This window comes from Ictidomys tridecemlineatus, chromosome 5 (genome assembly GCF_052094955.1).
Source record: "Ictidomys tridecemlineatus isolate mIctTri1 chromosome 5, mIctTri1.hap1, whole genome shotgun sequence".
NCBI lineage: Eukaryota > Metazoa > Chordata > Mammalia > Rodentia > Sciuridae > Ictidomys > Ictidomys tridecemlineatus.
In genome coordinates this window covers 171,997,486-172,018,866 of record NC_135481.1, presented here as the reverse complement: position 1 = coordinate 172,018,866, position 21,381 = coordinate 171,997,486, and the positions used below count along the sequence as shown (strand labels likewise).

General features: G+C 44.5%; 2 protein-coding genes across 3 annotated transcripts in view; both read right to left on the bottom strand.

Moving 5' to 3' along the window:
- The window catches only part of LOC101970137 (attractin-like), a 99,270-nt gene extending 93,305 nt beyond the window's left edge, over window positions 1-5,965 (bottom strand). For both annotated transcript variants that reach the window (XM_078051494.1, XM_021723262.3), the window contains exon 1: window positions 5,481-5,965. In XM_078051494.1, the coding sequence (XP_077907620.1) occupies window positions 5,481-5,950 (470 nt within the window). In that variant the 5' untranslated portion in view covers window positions 5,951-5,965. The remainder of the gene's footprint in view (window positions 1-5,480) is intronic.
- Window positions 5,966-16,718: 10,753 nt separating this feature from the next.
- Window positions 16,719-21,381, bottom strand: part of Adam33 (ADAM metallopeptidase domain 33) — a 19,676-nt gene continuing 15,013 nt past the window's right edge. The window contains exons 16-24 of the mRNA XM_078049073.1: window positions 20,977-21,172; window positions 20,720-20,828; window positions 20,432-20,630; window positions 20,239-20,316; window positions 20,050-20,158; window positions 19,817-19,964; window positions 18,319-18,410; window positions 18,066-18,218; window positions 16,719-17,728 (exon numbers count right to left, since the gene is read on the bottom strand). Of these exons, the coding sequence (XP_077905199.1) occupies window positions 17,724-17,728; window positions 18,066-18,218; window positions 18,319-18,410; window positions 19,817-19,964; window positions 20,050-20,158; window positions 20,239-20,316; window positions 20,432-20,630; window positions 20,720-20,828; window positions 20,977-21,172 (1,089 nt within the window). The 3' untranslated portion in view covers window positions 16,719-17,723. The remainder of the gene's footprint in view (window positions 17,729-18,065; window positions 18,219-18,318; window positions 18,411-19,816; window positions 19,965-20,049; window positions 20,159-20,238; window positions 20,317-20,431; window positions 20,631-20,719; window positions 20,829-20,976; window positions 21,173-21,381) is intronic.

The window sequence follows — 21,381 nt, the reverse complement described above, 5'->3', positions numbered from 1 at the left end:
AGGAAAGCTGATGGAATAACTCTCAGTCAAAGGCCAAAGACCTGAAAACCTAGAGGGGAGCTTGTCAAGTCCTAGAGTCTGAAGATCAGAGAATATGGAGTTCTGATGTTCAAGAGCAGAAGAAGATGGATTTCTAGCTCCAGTAAAGCAATAAAATTCCCCTTGCACTAGGTGAGGTCAGATTTTCCTTATTTAGTCTAGCTCGACCACCAAGCTATATCATCATATCTTCTGGGTATCACTTAACCCAGTCAAGCTCTGGTTTGATTACAACTAACCATCACAGATTCCATATTGATTTATTTTTATTGTTCTTATCTTCTTTTCATAGTTGTTTAGGTTATTACTATAATGTAAACATGTGCTTTATAATAATCTATTTACTAGTAACATTTCACCACTTTGAGTGAAGTATGGAAACTTCACTTTCATTTAGGTGTTTTGTCTTCATATAAATGTCATCTTTAGTACCAGACAGTCTTGTATTTTTATTCAATCATCAAATATGATTGCTAAGACTTGGAAGGAAAGGAGAACCTATTATTACTATTAAATAAACCCTTATTTCTGTTACCCCATTGTTCTATCTTCATTTCGATTGTTCCATTGTTTCTTCCTTTATCATTTTCTTTCTGATTAAAAAACTTCCTTTAGTCAATCTTTAATGGTTAAGTATGATAGCAACAAATCTTTTACCTTTCCATCATCTAAAAATGTTTTATTTCCCTTTACTTCCTAAGCAACAGTTTCAACAGAAACAGAATTTGAAATTGACCTCTTATCTCACTTCCTTCTGGTTCCCTGATTTCAGATGAGAAATGTACTGTCATCTGAATTGGTATTCTCTATAGGCAGTGCTTCATTTCTTTATGCCTGCTTTTAAGATAGTTTCTTTGCCTTAGTTTAATTATGATGCATCTTAGCATGGATTTCACTGAGCTTTATCCTTTATGGGGCTTTCACAGCTCCTTATGTCTTCAGGTTGGTTTCTTTTGCCATTATTTCTTTCAAATACTCATTCTCCTTTTCTTCTGAAATTCTAATTATATGAATATTTGTTCCTTTTTTTCTTTTTCTTTTCTTTTTTTTTCAGGACAAGGAATTGCATTCAATGCTTCTTGTGTGGTAGGCAAGCACTTCCACTGAACTACATACAGTACTTTTTCATTTTATTTTGACACAGGATTTCACTACATTGCCCAGGCTGGCCTTGAGCTTATGATCCTCCTGCCTTAGTCTCTCTAGTAGTTGGGATTGCAAGCTTGAGCCACCAGTATTTTCTTTCTTAAAAGATATTTTCAGGGACTGGGTTTGTGGCCCAGTGGTAGAGCACTTGCCTCGCATGTGTGAGGCACTGGGTTCAATCCTCAGCACCACATAAAAATAAATAAACAAAATAATGGTATTTTGTCTATCTACAACTAAAAAAAAATTTTAAAGATATTTTCATTGGACACAGAATTCTAGGGTGACGTAAACAATGTTCTTTTCTTTCAGCTTTTGAAGAAGGCTGTGCCACTTCCTTCTAGCAACCATAGTTTTGTGTGAGAAATCTGTTGTCATTTGAATTATTTTGTCCATGTAAGTAATGTGTCAGTATTTTCTCACTGACTTCAAAACTATTTTTGTCATTAATTTTCAGAAGTGGGAGTCCAGTGTGTCTTGGCATCTGTTTCTTTGCATTTATACTATTTGGAGTTCACCTACACTATTGAATCCATAGGTTCACATATCTTGCCAAATCTGGCACATGCCTATAATCCCAGCTACTCAGAGCCTGAGGTCAAAGGATCACAAGTTCAAGGCCAGTCTTAAAGTTCAAAAATAAAGTGGGAAGTTGGGAATGTAACTCAGGGTTAGAGAACCCCCCAGGTCAATCTGCAGTGCCACAAAAAAAAAAGAGAGAGAGAGAGAAAAAGAAACAGCTATAACTGAAATTATAACACAGGATATATACAAATCAAAAATTTAAAAGACAAATGACTTGGGCTGGGATTGTGTGAGGCACTGGGTTCAATTCTCAGCACCACATAAAACTAAATAAATTTTCAAAAAGGTATTGTGTCCATCTACAATTAAAAAAAATTTTTTTGGAAAAAATGACTTGATGCTATTGTAAACCAGAAGTGTATTCATTTAACATCTGTTAGTTTAATAACAAATAAATTTATAAGTTAAATCAAAACCAACATTTAACTCTCCACTCCAAAATATCAAGTAAAAGATCTTTTTTTAAAGACTTAAGACTTAACTTCCTCCTGCTTTCATTTTTAAAAATGTAAATTCCAGAAAACATTTAATATAATGGTATCATCAGGACCAGTTGTAATTATTTGCCCATGAAAAAACACTCACATCAGCTAGAACCAGCTCGAAGGAGAGCTAGGGAGCTAGGGAAGCCCTTCACTTACATGTGATACCATTTGAGACAATAAGAATCAAGAGTGTCTGTTCACCATTATAAGCAGTTCTTCTCTAATCCTCTGGACTGTCCATGTCAACACTAGACAAGTCTCTTTCCCTGGTAATACCCCTCATAGGTAGATGACTCCAATGCTTATTGTTCCATGTACATATTCTGAGAGTACATCAAACTCAATATGCACAAAATTTAACTTATCTCAAAATCAGCCTCTCCTGGGTCCCCAGGTCTGTTAATAATATCACTGAATCACTCAAGATAAGGATCTAGTTTTGTTTCCCTCACCATAATCCTCCCTCTTCCCAAGAGCAAACCAGTTTCAAAGAAAGACCTGTCCATTTTACCTCTGCAACACCACACAGCATCTAGCCCTGCCTCTAATCACACTGCCTACCTCAGACTTTCACACTGATGTCCTGACTCATGCTAACAGACTCTACTTAGAAACCCTCTTAGCCTCTTATGCCCAGTAAGTACACCTACTCTGAATATTACAGACAGATTGACTTTGCTACAAATGCCCCTTCCCACTCTGGGAATCCCACTGCCTACCACAGTGTCCCAGATTTTCAGAACACTAAGGATCCTCATTGAACTCAATCAACCATTCACTTGATCTTGGAAGTACCTCATATTCAAAATGCCCTGGCCTCACCTTCAAAGCTATTCCTGCTCTAACTATAATCTAATAGCCCTAATATCACAAAAACAAAAGTGAACTATGCCATCACACAGTTCTGGAGCTAAAAGTCAAAATTCTCAACCTGACTAACAGGTCTCCACTAGGCCTGGCTCTGTAGTCTGTCCAGTCTTGTCATGCTCCCCTCTGCTCTCTCTGCTCTAGTCATCTTGCCACCTTGCCATGATCCCACTCATCCCCAAGACTCTGGACATGGTGACCTCTCAGCACCCCACCCTTCAGGTAGTAGGACTACCTCACCCTTCAACTCTACCCAGTGACTAACCTCACCCCCTTCCAACTAACTCAGAGGTCCCCTGCTCTTCACCTCCATAGCCTTAAGCAAAATTACTGTAGATTAACTGTTGAATTTTTTTATTCCCAAACTGAAAGGTAAGCTCCACAAGAGCAGAACTGATCTGACTTGTTCACCACTCTATCTCACAACCTAAAACAGAGGAGCCACCAGGTGTAGTGGCACATACCTGTAATCCCAGCTACTTGGGAGGCTGAGGCAGGACAACCCCAAATTTAAGGGGCCAACCTAAGCAACTCAGCAAGACACTGTCTCAAAATTAAAGAATAAAATAGAAAGGGCTGGGGATGTAGCTCAGTGGTAAAGTACCTCTGGGTGAAAGAAAGAGAGAGAGAGAGAGAGAGAGAGAGAGAGAGAGAGAGAGAGAGAGAGAGAACGGAGGAGCCCTCAACAAATATGTGCAGATTAACAGAATTCATAAATCAGAACATCCTAAATAAGTTATAAAATCAGCCCACTATACACTGGTCCTGAAGTCACTTGGTTTCTGTATCCATTAAACTGAAGATCTCATCTGCTCCATGATGTTATTCCATGATTTTATCATTCCAAAGTTCTCCCTCATGATTCTCTTCTACAGAGGCACCAGCAAATATTGCCTCCGCAACTCTGTCTTCATCCTTCCTTTCATTTAGGAATTTTTCCCCCAGCTCCACATTTCCAAATCCTACTTCGCCTCAAATGCTCAAATCCAGTATTACCTTCTCCTTCAAGTCTCTCTTCCTTATAGGCCCCAGCTAGTCACAACCCCTCCACCCCTGAATTTTCACAGGTTCTCCAGTGCCTCATTCAGGTCTCAGATCAAATGGCATATCAAATGAGCAGCCTCTAAACTCACTGGATGGTTATAATTCTCTATCAGACCGACCTGTTTTTATTTTGGTGATAATATTCACCAGGAGCTGAAATAACCTTGTCATTTCTTTCACTTGTTTATTTACTTGTTAACTGCTTGTCACCCATATTAAAATGGAAGGTCCTTGAGAGCAGAACCCTGTCTTGTTCACCACAGTTCCCTACTCCCTCAGGTCAGATGGGGAAAGTATTCAGTAAATAGCTGCCAAAAGCTTGAATGACTATAGTTCTCATGACTAGGGTTTTGTGTATGGATCTTCCTCTTTCTATTTCCAAACTCCTTGGGGACTAGGCCAAAGTCTGACTCCTCTATTTGTGTGTCATATCCAGAAATCTTTGCACAACTGAAACAAATCATACACAACTGTTAACTAATTAGTGAGTGATCTTTCAAGGGGTACTGCCTCAAACCAAGCCAACGCAGGAACTCCCTATGTTCAGAAACCAGAGTAAACAGGAACAGCTTTCCATCCCCTCTCCAGGGCACACCCTGTTCTAATATGCCATTGGCCCGTGAGCTTCCAAAGGCTAGCTTCTTCACTTTCCTTCAGTCAACAACCACTTAGTCTTCTATCCCTAAAATCTCACGCCTACCCTTTCCTTTATATCTCCACCAACACTTCACTCCAGGGGCCTGGCTTCCTCAGAGCATCCCATACCTCCGCAGTTGGGGAACTTATTAGGATCTAGAGAAAAAGGGAAGGTTCAAATGAAGTATTTGGTTAAGAACTGGCTCACTCACCTTTTTCTTGATATCTCATTTATCAAAAATAGGCTGTTGGGCTGGGGCTGGGGCTCAGAGGCAAAGCACTCGCCTAGCATGCGTGGGGCACTGGGTTCGATCCTCAGCACCACGTAAAGTAAAATAATGACGTGGTGTCCACCTCAAATTTTTTAAAAAATAGGCTGTTTCCAAAACTAGCTCTGAGAGTCTTTGGAATCCAAAGCATTCTTCCAATTTAACCCACAGCACCCAAAAACTTTGGGGACACCACCACTAAGGAACCTTTTCACCTTCCGCCACAGGAAAAAAAAAAAACAAGCCAGAGATGGTGATCTTCCCGGAAGCAAATGACCATCAAATGGAGCTGGGGCACCCCCTCTCCCGACTTTCTGTCCCGCATCCACCTCTGGGCTGTAGGAGTCTTAAGCACCTCTTACCCCAGTCTCCCCACCACGCCCCACCCTCCAACACCACCCCCACTCACTTGAGGCGGCCCCCGCAGTGCTGGCATTGCTCGCCCACCCAGCCGGCGGGGCAGATGCACTGGCCGGTGCCAGGGTCGCAGCGGCCGCCGTTGACACAGGGCTGATCGCATTTCTTGGCCTCGGATGCAAGTGAGCCTGATCCTGTCGCCGCCGCCGCCCCAGCCTTTCGGGGCCACAGCAAGAGTAGCAACAGCGGGAGCAACAGGAGCAGCAGCAGCAGCGGGAGCACCACCAGGAGCCTTGGGAGACCGAGCCCAGACCTGAGTCTCCCGGTCCAGGTTACGTCCGGGTCCCGCTGCCTCCATCCCTTCCTGCCCGCAGGCGCTGCCATCGTCTCAGCCGCTGCAGCCGCAGCCAACATCTTACCGGGCTGGAGACCGCACCCGGAGAACTTGTACACAACCACCGCCCGGGCCGCGCGGGGACGAGGTGCGGGCGGGGCTGTGCCGACTGTGGCTCTGGCATCCATCCCGAGGGCGGGACCCGGGAAGCGCGATAAAGGAGGCTGATAGTGAGAGTGCGGAGGCGGTCTCTACCCAGAGTCTGGGAATAGTTGAGACCCTCCTTTCGCGGTTGAGGCTACCTGCCTCCGGACTCTTTGCCTATAGCACCAGGTAGAAGCGGGGGAAGCGAGCCCAAAGTGTCCCCTTCGCGTGTCTGCTCCGAAGCCACGTCAGCCTCTTTGAGTTTTGTCCTTGTGGACACTCCGCGCCCATCAGCGCTCTGCACCCACTGCAGTTGCCGGTCGAGAAGAACCCGGGAAGGCTGCTGCGTGGTGTGGTGCTAGGTGCGGTCCTGTAGAAGAGAGTGCTGCATATGAGTCTCTAAAATTGGGACAAAATAACGCGTGGGTTAAGACCTTGGCATATCAATAAATACCTAACAGACTGAAAACACACAGCCTGTTCGCCCTTGGTAATGTTAGAAATAACAAGGTGCCACAAGAAATCAATCCATCAATCGTAAGTGGGTCCAAAAGGCGCCATTGCACTTCTGCAGAAGGGTGCGCTCCAAAGGGAATCCAACCCGCAATCCAACCCCTGGGGCGGGCTGCCCAGGTGCTGCCCCTGGCTTCGGATGGGAAGAGTTGGGGTGGGACTATATAATTACTGGATTCACTAATTTAAAAAAATAGGTGGCACTGAAAAGGGCTACAGTGTGATTGGACACCTGTTAGAAAAATTTTAAAATGGCTCCATTCTGGTCATATGATCCCCAAATTTAAGATGACTCTCTTCTGCTCACATGATTCTCTCATTTAAGATGGCTCCATTCTGACCACATGGTTCTCTAACTTAAGATGGCTAGCTCTTTCATACCCTTGAAACCTCCAACTTACTGTCAACACAACTGTGTTGCATTACAGGTTTAACTTTGATAGAAAAGAAAACATAAATCTTACAGTTTCCCCCTCTTATATGATCCATATAAATCATTTTCTTCAAATTTGGATAACATCTTTTGACTTTCATGTTGAACTGTATCTAACATAGGAAGGTTATTTTGATATATGACTAGACTTTGTTTGGTGAGAACTCTGTCAATGGTTGAACAAGTCCTCCCACACATGGAATTGAGCAATATCTAACTGTAAGTTATCACTCCCAATACAACAATCAATGGGATAATAATAAATGTGATTAGTTCTTTCCATATCATCCTATTAGTAACATGCATTTTTTGTAATTCCTTTGAGAAATTCTCTTGTATAATAACTCTTTGTTGATAATAATCAATGTAATTAATCCAATTTACCCTCTTATTTATAGAAGACCACCAAAAGAAAATTGATTCAAAACTTGCTGTTATCTGATTTCCGTCTTTGAACTCATTAGGAACCAACCTCTCAAGGAATTCTGATTAAATCTATGTATATATGGGGGTCAAATGACCCCAGGGAAGAGAGATCTCTCTTCTTCTCAAAGAACTGGGATTGCTTTGATCTGAGAAATACTGGGGGGAAAGGGATAGCCAATTGAATAAAAGTGCAGATTCTATTCCAATTGTCAGATAAGGTCTCAAGTAACAGCCCTCCACAATACCACCAGACACTGGCTGTGGCTATAGCAAGTGCTTTTTGATTAGATATCTCCTCAAAGGACCAACTTTAATTGCATCCAGATGTATTTCCCAAGAAGGCAAATTATTCCTCCCTCTGTGCCCCCCAGAGAGACAAGAGGAATGAGTGGTTCCAAGGGAAAGAAGTTGGAATCTTTAGGCCCTTAATTGCTGAGAACAACAACCACAGGGTCTTGCAAGAGTTATTTCCTCAAGCTGTGTTTTCCTGAAAGAGGGATATCATACAATTCATGGCCAGAGGTCTGAGGTCCAGCCAAGTGGGAATGGGACCACTTGAGCTTGCGTTAACTTGCACAAGCATTAACATTTGCTTTTATTTAATGTGTAAACAGAATATTTAAACCCTTCCACCCAGGCATTGGTCTCAGGGTACTCAAAATCTATTTTAAGAGTTTATTGTAAATCCTTTACTTCTAAAATAACCTTGGTAACATTATATTTCCAGAGATTTATTTCTCTAGAATATGCTGAATAACAGTATCTGTTTGTCCCAGATAATTGCCCCTGAATGTGTAAATCTTCACAGGTATCCAATGTATCAACCAGAGGGGAGGTGGTCTGGATTACATTAATGATCAAGTTATAGGATGCCATTTTCCGTATCACTATGGACATTATTAGAGTCTTTTCACAGCAAATTTGGTGGAATCTAGATATTGGACCGAGGACCATTGTTCCTCCCTATTAAAAGATGAGGAGGCTCCCTTTACTCATGTGTAGTGAGGACAACCTGGCTTTGTGGTCTGAAGAGCTGGATCAGTCATGAGCAGGACTTCCAGGGCCCATCCCAAGCAGGGACCAGTTTGTTTTCCATCTAAACTTGGATCAGGATGTGGTCACCTGGTCAATGTGGGTATACAGGGAATTCCAGAAGTGGTGTCTATGCCAGGAGGCCCTGTAATAGCAGGGATGATAAAGTAGAAGACAGACCTAATATATAATTTTTCAGAAATTGATCCTTTGTTTCAAAGGTGGGGAAACCCATTGCTTTTCCTAAATATGGTAACCCATACAGCACTTCATGTGGTGATAACCCTACATCTTTTCATGGAGCCATTCTAATTTGAAGAAGAGCAACAGGGAGGCACTTAGTCCAGGGGAGTTTTGTTTCTAATATTAACTTAGTGATTTGTCTTTTTAGAGTTTGATTCATTTTTTCCACCTTTCCTGAGTAAGGTGGGTACCAGGGAATGTGATATTCCCATTTTATGTTTAATATTGACATACGTTCTTTAATAATGGCTGCCCTAAAGTGGCTTCCATTATCTGAATCAATTTTTTCTATCAAACCAAACTGAGGGATTATAGACTCTAATAAGACCTTGGTCACATTGTTGGCATTAGTACTGGGCAGGGGGATAGCTTCTACCCAATTGGTAAAATGATTCACTGAAATCAACAAGGATTTTAAATGGCCTATTTTGGACATTTCATTATAGTCAATCTGGATGCTTTGGAAAGGTCTTAATCCAGGGTTCCTCCCTCCTAGGGGCTGTTTTCTCAAACCTGTTCATTAGTTCTTATATAAGTAATATAGCTTTTGTTGACTTACTTGGCTACAGAATAAATTCCATGCACCCATATATTCTTTTATTTTAAATTTTGTATAGTTATAGATGGACAGAATGCCTTTATTTTATTTATTTATTTTTATGTGGTGCTAAGGATTGAACCCAGTGCCTCACACATGCTAGGGAAGTGTTCTACCACTGAGGCACAGTCTCAGCCCCATATATTCTTAATACAGCATCAAACATGGCTTGTAGGTCTCAGGAACTACCTTTATGCATCATAAAGGTATGCATCATTTCCCCCATAAGAGGCTTTATGAGCATCTCTCTACCATTGGATAAAAGCCATTTTCCTTGGGGGCTCCCAGCTTTATTTTGTTTCTCCTCCTGTGGACTGAATATTGGGATAATTGGGAAAGGGGATAAAACAGGGGTAAATGGCATTATCCCTCTCGTCTCTCTCTTAGTCGTAGTCATTAATTAAGGAGATATCAGATGAGAGTCAATAGGGAATGAAGAAAAGACAGACACACATAGAGAGAAAAGGGTGGGGCCAGCTTCATCATTCCTTGATGAAGGATAAATGACCCAGAACTAGCTCAGCACATTTATTGTATAGGTTTCCTTGACAGGTAATTTATGGGAAAGTTTCAGCAAAGCAGGCAATATGAAGGATGCAGGACTGGTGATACATTAGGGTCATCTTTTTTGCTCAGAATCCTCTATCCCTGGGAGTTGGTGAACTCAAAGTTCTAACTGATAACTCTGAGCCTTTGCAAAGAGTTTCCTTGAGCTAGCAACTGGGCCATCTTGACCTGCATCTTTGCACAGGCATTTCCAAGCACAACTCAGACCATGATTCAAATCACTGCTGTCCACAGGTAAAATGAAAAATAGAGGTGTCTGATTGGAGGGCAGCCTCTTTAACTGCTTCATCTGCTAGTCTATTGCCTTGGCCTCAATGTTATAGCTCCTTTGATGTCTTGGCATAAGTTCAATAGCTATCTTTTCTGGTAATAATAGGCTTTCCAATACTTGAGTAACTAATTCTTTATATATTAAATATTTTCCCTTACTATTAATTAAGCTGTGTTCAATCCAAACTTTTACAAAAGTGTGGACAACTCCAAAGGCATATTTCAAATCTGTGTAGACAGTTCCTTCTTTCTTTTCAGAAATTTTAGGGCTTGACAAGAGCAAGTACTTCATAGATCTGGGTGAACCACCTGTTGGGTAGCCTTCCTGACTCTATTATGATTTTTATTGTATTCCATCTACTACACAATATCCATTATATCTTTTTCCTTGAATAACTCAGGAGGACCCATCTACAAAGATTATAAGGCCTGTTGAGAAGGGAATTTCCCTAAGGTTGGGCCTGATCTTGGCTTGGTATTCTATTAGATCCATGCAGTGGTGCTCAGTAGAGTTTGAGAGTTTTTCCCCAAATTAAGAATTCACTGTGAAATATGATATATTAAGAACTATGTAATGTTTTGAATGACCAACAATAAAAAAAATAAAATAAAAATAAAAATAAACAGAATTCAGCTGGGTTTAGACAGCATCAGTTATGAGTGTTAAGTTGTGGTAAGGGCTCTTCAGGGACAGGGAGAGAGCAACATTACACGCTGAATAGCTATGTGCACATGCATCCTCAGAACAAAGAGAGACAGCATGGAACATTCAGTGCACAGGCAAACTCGGGGAAACTCTGTTATGCATAACACTGTTGCCATTTTGTTGAAATTTTAATGTACAGAATATCTAATTAACATGCAAGTTAATAGATAGGGAAGACAAAGGAACTAACATGCAATGGGAGGGGAATAAAAACAATGCCCTGCTGCACTTGGGGTTCAGTCTTTGGATACAGATCTGCCAGGCCAGTGCCAGCATTAATAAATGCTGCTTTATGCTGAATGCCCCCAGTGCCCTGTTTCTCTGTGTGAGAATCCCACAACAAAGTCATCCCTCTCCAGGAGAACAGCCTCATATTTTAGAATACTAGAATCAGCTAACCATCTCCCTGCTCTTAGGTGGAGGAAGTTCTGACCTGATGGGATTTGCTCCCCCAAAGGTTACTTTTTTACTTTCCTGACCAAAAGGGCATGGCCTGAATGTATCCAATTAGTGGACCACCATTGTGCATGATTTTATATATCTATCTATCTATCTATCTATCTATCTATCTATCTATCTATCTATCTATATCTATCTATCTATATAAAATAATCAGTTAGGATATATATATAAATGTATGTGTGTATATATGTATATGTGTGTGTGTGTGTATATATATCCTAATTACTTCTATCCATAATTGACTATTTCTATCTTATTTCTACTTATTTATTTAGTGCTGGCCGTCAAACCTAGGGCCTCACACATGCTAGGAAAGTACTCCTCTATCCCAGTTGTTTATTTGATTATATAAGAAATTAGGAAAGGGAGAGATAGTGGGATGAATCTGACATAATTTTCCCACTTATATATATGAATATATCACAGTGAATTGCACCATCATGTACATCCATAAGAATGGAATCCTAACTAGAATCAGATATATTCCATGCTTGTATAATTATATCAAATGGATTCTGCTGTCATATATAACCAAAGAGAACCAATACATTTTTAAAAATATTCTAAAATGAGAAGAAAATTGAGAAGTTGGTTAGCAATGAAGCTGGAAAAGACTTCATAATCTAAGTGATAGCTGGCTATTAAACTAAAGGCACTGTGGGTTTTTTTAAAAGTTCTCAAATTCTTTGACACTCTCGTTAGAGTTGAAGTTTAATTCCCCCACCCTGTAATATCAGAATTATCAACTCTGTTGAGAGCCACAGCCAAAGGGGCCCCAGCAAACTTCCAGCTGCCAGCAAACTTCCAGCTGCCGGCTGATGATTGGCTCACTGCGGCCCCAGCAACATCTAGCTGATTGGCTCCTCTGTGGTGATGTTCATTGGGCTGTTTCCTTGCCCTTCAGACTGCCAGCTGATGATTGGCTCACAGCGGCCCCAGCAACATCTAGCTGATTGGCTCCTCCACGGAGCTGCTCATTGGGGGACTTCTTTGGCTCCACCCACACAACCCAGCCAATCGGCCTCAAGAGCAGGAGGATTGTGGGAGGTGGAGAGGCTGGTGTCGGGGTGAGAGGCTTGTGGAAGCCGGTGGTGGCAGTTGGGCTCTGAGGGTTTTTTCCTGAGGAGCTGTTTTGTTTGGCGTTTGTAGTTCTAAAAATAAAGTTAGTTTCTTTTGACAAGTGGCTCCTGAATTGTGCCCAGACAGACTGCGGCATTTGGTGGCTCAAACGGGGAGTGACTGAGGGTAAGTAAACTGCTTGCCCCTGAGGGCAGGGTGAGAGGATGGGTAGCCATTCTAAGTTTCCTCTTTTGTTTTGCTTCATTTTTGTTTTAACTTGTCTGTCCCTGGAGATGAGTGAGACGGAAGAAAAACCGCTCACATCTGAGGAAAAACTATTTGCATCTGAGGAACAGATAGGGAGAAAGGACGGATACACATTTCAGGAGGATAGAAAAGCTGATATAATGAATTATTGTTCCATTTTTATTGCATTCTGTCTCGGTTTGGTTTGGCGTCATCTTGTTGGGTTGTATTATAGTAGAAATACGGAATCAGAAATTAGTAAAAAACAAACCAAAAGACTGTTAAGTAAATTATTAGAGGAAGGAGGCTTCCCAGTAAAATCAAGAGCAGTCAGGGCATACGTTGATATAATACAAAAATGTAGCCCATGGCTTTTTAAGGAGGAGTTGTTAGGTATATCATAATGGAACCATCATGGTGAAGATTTAAAAAGAATAGAAAAGAACAACCCAGGGACTCTGCCAGTTGGCACATTGCCATTGTGGACGTTCTTATCTGGTTTGCTTAGTCCAAAGCCTTCAGTTCAGACAAAGGTAGAGGAAGGAGAAGACATATTGATTCAAGTAAAAGAGAAGGTCTCTCAAGTTAGTCAGAAAGAGGAAAGAAGTTTAGAGCAGAAAAAGCCATCAGGGGAAAAGTTACAACAGGAGACTGCTAATAACACCTTTCTATCAGAGAGTGTAAGTGTCCAACCAACAGCACCACCTCTACAGGAGACTGCTACTAACAGCATTCTATCACCAGAGGGCATAAGTGTCCAATCAACAGCACCACCTCCATATGCTAGGAGACTCCCAACCCCTATAGTTGATAGATGGGATCCTGAGACAGGACCTCAAAGATCAGCATGCTCTGTATTTGAACAGTCAGGAGGGCAGCGAATTCACCATGTTTTAGATTTCAAAACAGTGAAGCAGCTAAAAGAGGCTGTAACAACCTATGGTCCTCAAGCACCCTTCACTGTAAGCATGGTCGAATCCATTAACAACTTGAACATGACGTCAGCAGATTGGGCTAATATGTGTAAAGCTGTGCTAAATGGAGGTCAATACCTGTTATGGAAGGTTGCCAATGAGGAATTTTGCAAGGAGACGGCTAGGCGAAATGCAGCAGCTGGTTATCCTCAGAGAAATTTAGATATGTTGTTAGGAGAGGGACCTTATGAGGATCAGCAGCAACAAATTGCATATGATCCTGGCATATATGCACAAATTAATGCAGATGCAGTTAGGGCATGGAAGACTTTACAAGGACATGGAGGTTCACAAGGTCAATTATCTAAGGTAATACAAGGAGCTAATGAACCTTACGCTGAATTTGTAGAAAGGCTTATTCAAACAGCTACCAGAGTTTTGGGGGATACAGAACAAGCAATGCCATTAATAAAACAACTGGCTTATGAGCAAGCAAATCGTTGGTGCAGAGAGGTCATTAGACCAATGAAACATGAAGATTTAAACACATATATTAAATTATGTAGAGACATTAATGAACAAGGGCAAGGCTTGGCAGCTGCAATACAACAGGTTTTAGATGCCAGGCCAAAAACATGCTACAATTGTGGACAAACAGGACATTTTAAAAGGAATTGCCCCCATAGAAGAAGGGTTTAACAATACTAGGTATCAAAGGGGTAGAATACCAGGTATTTGCCCACGATGCCATAGAGGGAAAACAGCAGCCAATTTGGATTTCAGAGATTAACTAAGGTCCTGACCCAGTGATTGTCTGGAGTCGGGGGTCTGTTTCTGTGTTTCCACAGGGAGAACAGCAGCCGATTTGGATTCCAAAAAGATTAACTAAAGCGATTTCTACAGACCAAAAAGAAGATGATTTGGCTCAAATCCATAACAGCTGATATCCAAAACTCCAATTTGGCTATCCTTACATCTGCGACAGAACCAGGATGCTTTTTTCAATATCTATTTTATTAATGCCCTTTCCCATATCATGAAGTTCTATTTTGTTTTTTGAGCTCATACAGACCTAGGTTAATGTTTTGCTGATCAATTCTAATTTTTATTTTTTGACTATAGAGTTTTTAAACATTGCAATGGAGATTTCACCTGTAAAAAGTTATAAGGCCTTTACAATTATGTTATGTGTTGTATTATGTGTGCACACTTGTGTTTTGTGTTATATGTTTGAATGTACGTATGTCCATATATCATATATGATGAGTGCTCATGAAAAAATGGATCCAAATATATTTTTTTATTCACGTGATTTAAATGGTTTAATTAAAATTGGGTAAATAACTGTTAAGAATTGTTTTAATATGTAAACAAAAAAGGGGGTTAAGAGATCTGTTTGTTTACTTTCACCTTTCCTTTTCATTATATTTAATAATTCTCTTCAAGATAATGTAAATTGTTAAGAAAATTGTTTTCTTTTAGTGTCTTCTGGAATGTTACACAATTTTTTCTTTAGCCATTATTGCCAGAATTCCTATCTTCATCCCTGTGCCGGTGAAGACAAAGATAAAACTAATCTACAGTTTCTGCAATAGCCTTCACTGAACCGCTTACAGAACTTGCCTAAACTATGTGTCACTTGTATGCATTGTGAACTCACTTGTATGCATTGTGAACTATCTGTTGGTGCAGCGACTTGTGGTAGTATTGGGGTATTTTTGCTGATGATGTCATCGGTGGTAAAATTTTCCCAAAAGGAGCTGTCAATTGGCTTGGTATATCTTCCTCCCTTCTGCTTGTCATGATCGCTCAGCTAAAATTTGGGGACCAACAGAGATGAGGCAAAGAACCTCACCCCCCCCCCCGCTGGTATCTCTCCACAGGTGTGGCTGTATACTGGACCGGTAGTCAATGACGGGTAAGATCCAATTACAATGGTATCAACCTAAGACAGGAGGCTGACACCCTGAGGTAAGCTCATCCGAAGACGGGTAAGGACCATATGTAGTATTGGACAACCTAAGGCAGGCACGGTCCCTAAGCCACATGCTTGTTGTTTAAACAGAGAGGGAGAGATGTTGAGAGCCACAGCCAAAGGGACCCCAGCAAACTTCCAGCTGCCAGCAAACTTCCAGCTGCCAGCTGATGATTGGCTCACAGCGGCCCCAGCAACATCTAGCTGATTGGCTCCTCCATGGAGCTGCTCATTGGGGGACTTCTTTGGCTCCACCCACACAACCCAGCCAATTGGCCTCAAGAGCAGGAGGATTGTGGGAGGTGGAGAGGCTAGTGTGGGGGTGAGAGGCTTGTGGAAGCCGGTGGTGGCAGTTGGGCTCTGAGGGTTTTTTCCTGAGGAGCTGTTTTATTTGGTGTTTGTAGTTCTAAAAATAAAGTTAGTTTCTTTTGACAAGTGGCTCCTGAATTGTGCCCAGACAGACTGCGGCAAACTCAGTCTAACAAATACAATGTGATGGCATTCTGCTGTGTGACATCTGAAGTACAGTCCTACAAAGGATAGCTTCTACTTTTCTTTTTCTTCCCCATCACTTTCTTTGGGGGAAATAGGCCACCATGACATGAAGACACTCAACACAGCCAGTGGAGAGGCTTGGGTGGGGAGAAACTAGGCCTCCTACCAAGAGTCAGAACCAACTTGCCAAGCATGTGTGTGAACCAACTTGGAAGTGGATCTCCAGCCCCTGTCAAGCCTTCAGATGAGTGCATCCCCAGCTGACATTTTGATAGCAACCTCAGGAGAGACCCTAAGCTGGAATCACCTAGTCAAGTCACACATGAATTCCTGGACCACAGAAAATGTGGGCATAATAAACTATGGTCTTTGTTGTAAACCACTAAATTTTGATGTCTCAGAGTGAAAGAAAACTAATATAGGCAACAAGAGTTTGGAAGTGCCCCTACCTCTACCTCAAAACCCTAGCAAGAGACTGTACCACTGAGACAATATGGCAACCCCATAGAAGAGGTTCATTCTCTCATTTTCTGCTTTGGCTCACTGAAAAGCCTTCCTTTCTCCAAGATGATTCCCATCAAAAGCCCATTGTCCTGGCACCACCAGAAGCACTCTTTCTAGTGTTAACCCCAGTGTTAACCCCATAACACAGACCATTTCTGGGGTTATGATGAAGGCCTCTGATGCCTACACAGAGGTCCCCATCTTAGGTTGCTGCCAAAGCCATTGGCACCAGATCTTATTATCCAAGAAGCCACTGGTAACAATACAGGCTTCATTAAGACAAAGTGGTTCTTGCCTTCACTTGTAGCATGTCAAGAACCCCAAAGTAGGGAAGAGTTGCATATCACCCTGTGTGAAACTCTTCAAAAATAAAAAGAACTATGTGGTTTATTGGAATGATTACAGATCTATAGATAAGCTGTCACTTTTTTAGCTTCTAACTGAAGGGATGGTAGGTTGCAAAATTTTCCCAATTCATTTTTCTCTGAAATCTGTTTTTGCTGCTTATTGTTTTAAGACCCTCAGTTTGGGGTAGTTTTATTATGCAGCAACAGATGCCTGATATAGAAGCCAATTCTTGAAAGAAATAACAAAGGAATGAGGACATTGGAGGGGGCAGAAAATGGCAGGCCAAAAGGGTTCTTCAAGCCGGGCAACACACTCTTAGGCTCAGATATGTGCCTATAGTACTGGCTGCCATCAAATGTTCCACCCACCATTTGCCACCTTTTGAAAAGGCCTCAGGACAGCATGTCTTACATGTCACCCCACCACAACCTCTGGTGGTGAGCTAGAAATGGGGTTGGGGACTGATGAAATATCCAGGGCATAAGACAGGGCAGAGAAGACAGGAAGAAGGTCCCAACGATTGTTTGCTTGCTTTTCTTGCAGGGCCAAGCTTTAGGAAAGTGTGGACTAAAATCTGAAAGGCAGGGCTCGAGGAATTTCTGCCCTCCACAGAGCTGCAGCTGGGGAAAATGAGAGACACAGTCGGGCTCCCAGGACAATGGTCTCTGGGTACCCAATGTGGGAGAGGTTGGGGACTGCAGGACCTTTACTCTTTTGCTGATGGATTCTTGGAATGGAGGATGTACCCAGGACACCCTAGCCCTCAGGGCTGGGGACAACATGGCAGAGGTAACTTCTGATAAGGCTTTAGGGTCTTGGAGTAGGAGGGGCAGAGCTCAACTGGTGGAAGAAAATAAAAAGCTGCAGAAGGTAAAGCAAGTCACTCTGAGCCAGCCAGAAGGTGCTGGCTCTGCCCTTAGTCCAAGTTTCTAGAGTCAATGGTCACTTGTCTTTAATTCTCATCTCATCAGATGTCACACAGCAGAATGCCACCTCTCCCCAGAGACAGGGACTTCGTTTCTAGACTTAACCTGTAAGAATGGAATGGAAGAACCAGAGGTTATTCCCTGAAGGCTGGGGCCCCAGGCTGCAAATCATGAAACAGAGACCCTTGTCCCCTCTCAGTGAGGACCCCTGACTCAGGAAGAACCACAACTTCTCCCGCCCCCACCCCAGGGGCTTTCAGAATCCTGGTCTCCATGCCAACAGCTTTTCTGAGAGATCTCTCAGTTGTGGTTCTTCCTGATGCTGAGCCCTCCCTTTCCCATTGCTCAGCCACCTCCCTTTTACTCCCCTTAGCTTGATGTTCCCTACTCAGGTTTTCATGATCTCCATGTTAACCCAAGCCTGATCAGGATTCCCACTTACCTTGGGGTTCAGGCAGAGCTATAGGGCACAGACTTCTCAGGGTGGCTGTTGGGCTCTGGCAGAGTTCACAGGGTCTGAGAGCAATAGTGGAGGATGAATGCTGTGAGCACAGTTGGCAGGAGCCCCTGTGGCTGGGACAGGGACTCAAGGTGGCTGGGGATTAAATGGAAGGAGGTGGCCCATCTAGACAGAAGCAGAGAGCAGGAGCCCACTCTTTCACTTCCCTCCCCACGTCTTCTGCTGCCTCACTCACCCAGGGCCTGGGACTCTCCAATGACTGTGGGGCCCAACTCCATGGAGTAAACACTGCCCAGGGGGTTGTCCTTGCATGAGCCATCTTTGGGCCTGAGCACCAGAATCAGAAGCCAGGGGGTTGGAAGAGTGACCCCAAGCAAGGGTCCCAGGGACTGCTTCCCCACAGCATGGTGCCCAGCTGTAGTTCCACATTGACTGTGTTCACTCTTCTGCTCCAAGTCACTCTCTCTGGCTCCTTCTTGCCCCCTCCTGAGAGGAGCCCTTGGGCCCAAGGATTCATTTGAGACCCAAGCTCTCCAGGGCCCCTTCCCTCCAGTCCTGATGTTTCTTTCAAGCTCTGGTGCCATACCAGCCTCCTGGCACCTTCTAGATGTTGGCAACATTCATGTTCTATTGAGGGCTGGATGTCCCTGCCCCTGCCCAATTGAAGCTGTGCCTGCACTCCTTGCTGTTGAGGGTCTTGCTGCCCTTTTGACTCTAAGCCATCTCCCAGCGTCTTGCCACTTCGTGGTGCTCATGCTAGGCAAGTGTTCTACTGATGAGCTATACTACCAGCCCTTGCCACTCCTTTTGATGTCTCATCTGAATAGTCAGCCACTGCCCTCAAGACCCCACCTGGTTATGAGATGCAGCCACCACCCCTATGCAGTGCTCCTGACATGCCAAGCTTGGCCTACATTTCTCCTCTTGCACAGACTCCCTATTACTACTCCTTGTGCCAAGGCCCTCCCAACTGACACCTGGGGCATAGTTAGTGCCCTGCCCCTGCTGGGGATGCCCTCTGCCCCTATCTCTAGGTCAAATCCTGCTCTCTCCTTCTGCTGGTCCAAAGCATTTCAAGGCCAAGCTATATCCAATATGACACTGGGTCCCAACAAAGGGGCATCCCTAGGTGGACCATGCTTACTGTTATGTGACCCTCCTCCCACATCATAGAGAACTGGGCTTGGGGCAGTCTCCTGACATAAGAGCAGTCATCACCATAGCTGACCAGTGGAATGGAGGGCAAACATGTGCTTAGCCCAGCATTGGGAAATTTGAAGGGGGTAACAGAAGTGATATGGGCAGAGGAAGGAGTAGAGGGCTGAAAACTCAGGGGTCAGAGAGACTGGAGAGGCCTCCAGGGACACAAGGGAGCATGAACTGTGGGAGCTGGTGACACATCAGGACAAAGTCAAAGGTAAGGTAACCACCTGGTGGGAGAAGCTGAGGATGTGACCAAGAGAGGCTGCTATGGAGGGAGGATGGGGAGGGTCATGCCCTGAGTGCTGGTGAGAGCAAGGATTCACACCCTGGTCTTGCCTGGGAGGCCAAGATTTCTTTCCAACTGCCTCAGGTATCTCTCTGCACCTGTGGGCAAGGCTGAGGCCCCTGCCCAATTCCCCACAGCTCCCACCAACCCACAGGTCCAACAGAACTCTGAGGAGCAGGAACCACTGAAGTAAGCTCAGGAGGAAGAACCAGAACCCTTAGGAGCTGGGTACTCAAGAGCCTACCTACTGCACAAGAGATCCCTCCTGCAGCCCCAAGGGCATTGCTGGAGATGGAATCCTGGGAGCCGGTAGCAGCACCAGGCCAGGCCTGCCCCAGGGAGTAGAGGCAGTAGAAAGCTGAGGAGCATGGCTAGCAGGAAGGCATCCTTCTCTGCAGAGGACAAAAGCACTGAGTCCTGAGCAGGTACACCACTCCTGGCCCTGTCTAGCTGCCCCACCCAACCCCAATGGCATACTTTCAGGCTGCACAGGGCCACTGTCCACACTACCACCGAAGCCAGGCTTGTCACAGAAGGGTGGGGCCCAGCCCGGAGCACAGTGGCAATTATGGTTGCTATTGCAAACCTGCAAAGGAGAAGAGGAATGAAAGAAGGTCATCAGGGATCAGGGACCCCAAGGTCATCCCCACCCCTCATGCAACTCACTCCCTGGTTGTGGCAGGCAGTCAGGCAGTTCTCCAATTCCTGGAAGGTAGCATTCTGGCAGCGCCTGTCCTGGCACACCTATGGGCAATGTACCAGCTGGGCAGTGATGGAGGTTGGGGAGGGGCGGGTACAGGACAGGACTTTGGGCTACAGGACTCATGTGCCCAAAAGGGGTGGAATGGACAGGGCTCACCATTTTAGGTCCACACTGAGTCCCCGCCTCTACCAGGCCCAAGTCAAGTAGATCCAGCTGGGCTTCTGGAAGTGCCAAGGCTCCCCGACAGGCCACCTCACCACCCTCTAAGGGAACCATGGAGTCCACCGGCACCATGTATGGCACTTGTGGACTCAGCTCCCCACCTTGGCACTGCAGCTTCCCACACTGAGCATCCCTGGGGAGGAAGTGGAGGAGGGTCAGCAGTGTGGAGTGTCCCTCTTCCCTCAATTTACACAGCTTTGGCTCCTCCATTCCACTCCTCACTTCTGTGCACAAGGCAGGAAGCGGCTGTCGTTGTCCTGGCCACAGTTACCATGGGCATCTCCCGCAGAGTTCACCATCTGGAAACAGGCCTCTGGGGCTGGGCGAGACCCTGAAGAAAGAATGAGCCAGACTGGGGCAGCCAGGATAGGGCCTGCAATTAGGTGGCCCCAGTAACCCCCATCCTGTATCTTCCTCCACAGTAGAAAACTAGGCAGAGACAAGGAGGGGTCAGGGTGAAGGGCGCACAGTGGTCTCACCAGGCCCCCAGAGCTGCTGGCACTGCTGCTCCAGCGTGGGACATGCGCCGTCCTGGCAGTAGCCTCTGCCATTGGCGCAGGGCGAACCATCCAGTAGGTAAATGTCCCGGGGACAGTGTGGGGAGGTTCCGGTGCAGAATTCGGGGAGGTCACAGTCGCCTGCAGCCTGGCGACACGGCGTGCCTGCTGGCTTCAGCTGCGTAGATAACCCGGTTAGGGAAGGGCAGAGACACTAGACAGTGAGAGGTCCACGGCAAGAGCTCGGCTTAGAGTGGAGGACCCAGCAGGAGATCCAAGCGGATCCACACAGAGAGCCGAGCCCTCTGCACCCAGTAGAGGAAGCAGAGGGCACCAATTAGCCAAGACCTACTGGCCCGCTCCCGAGCGCCCCAAGTGGTCATTCCT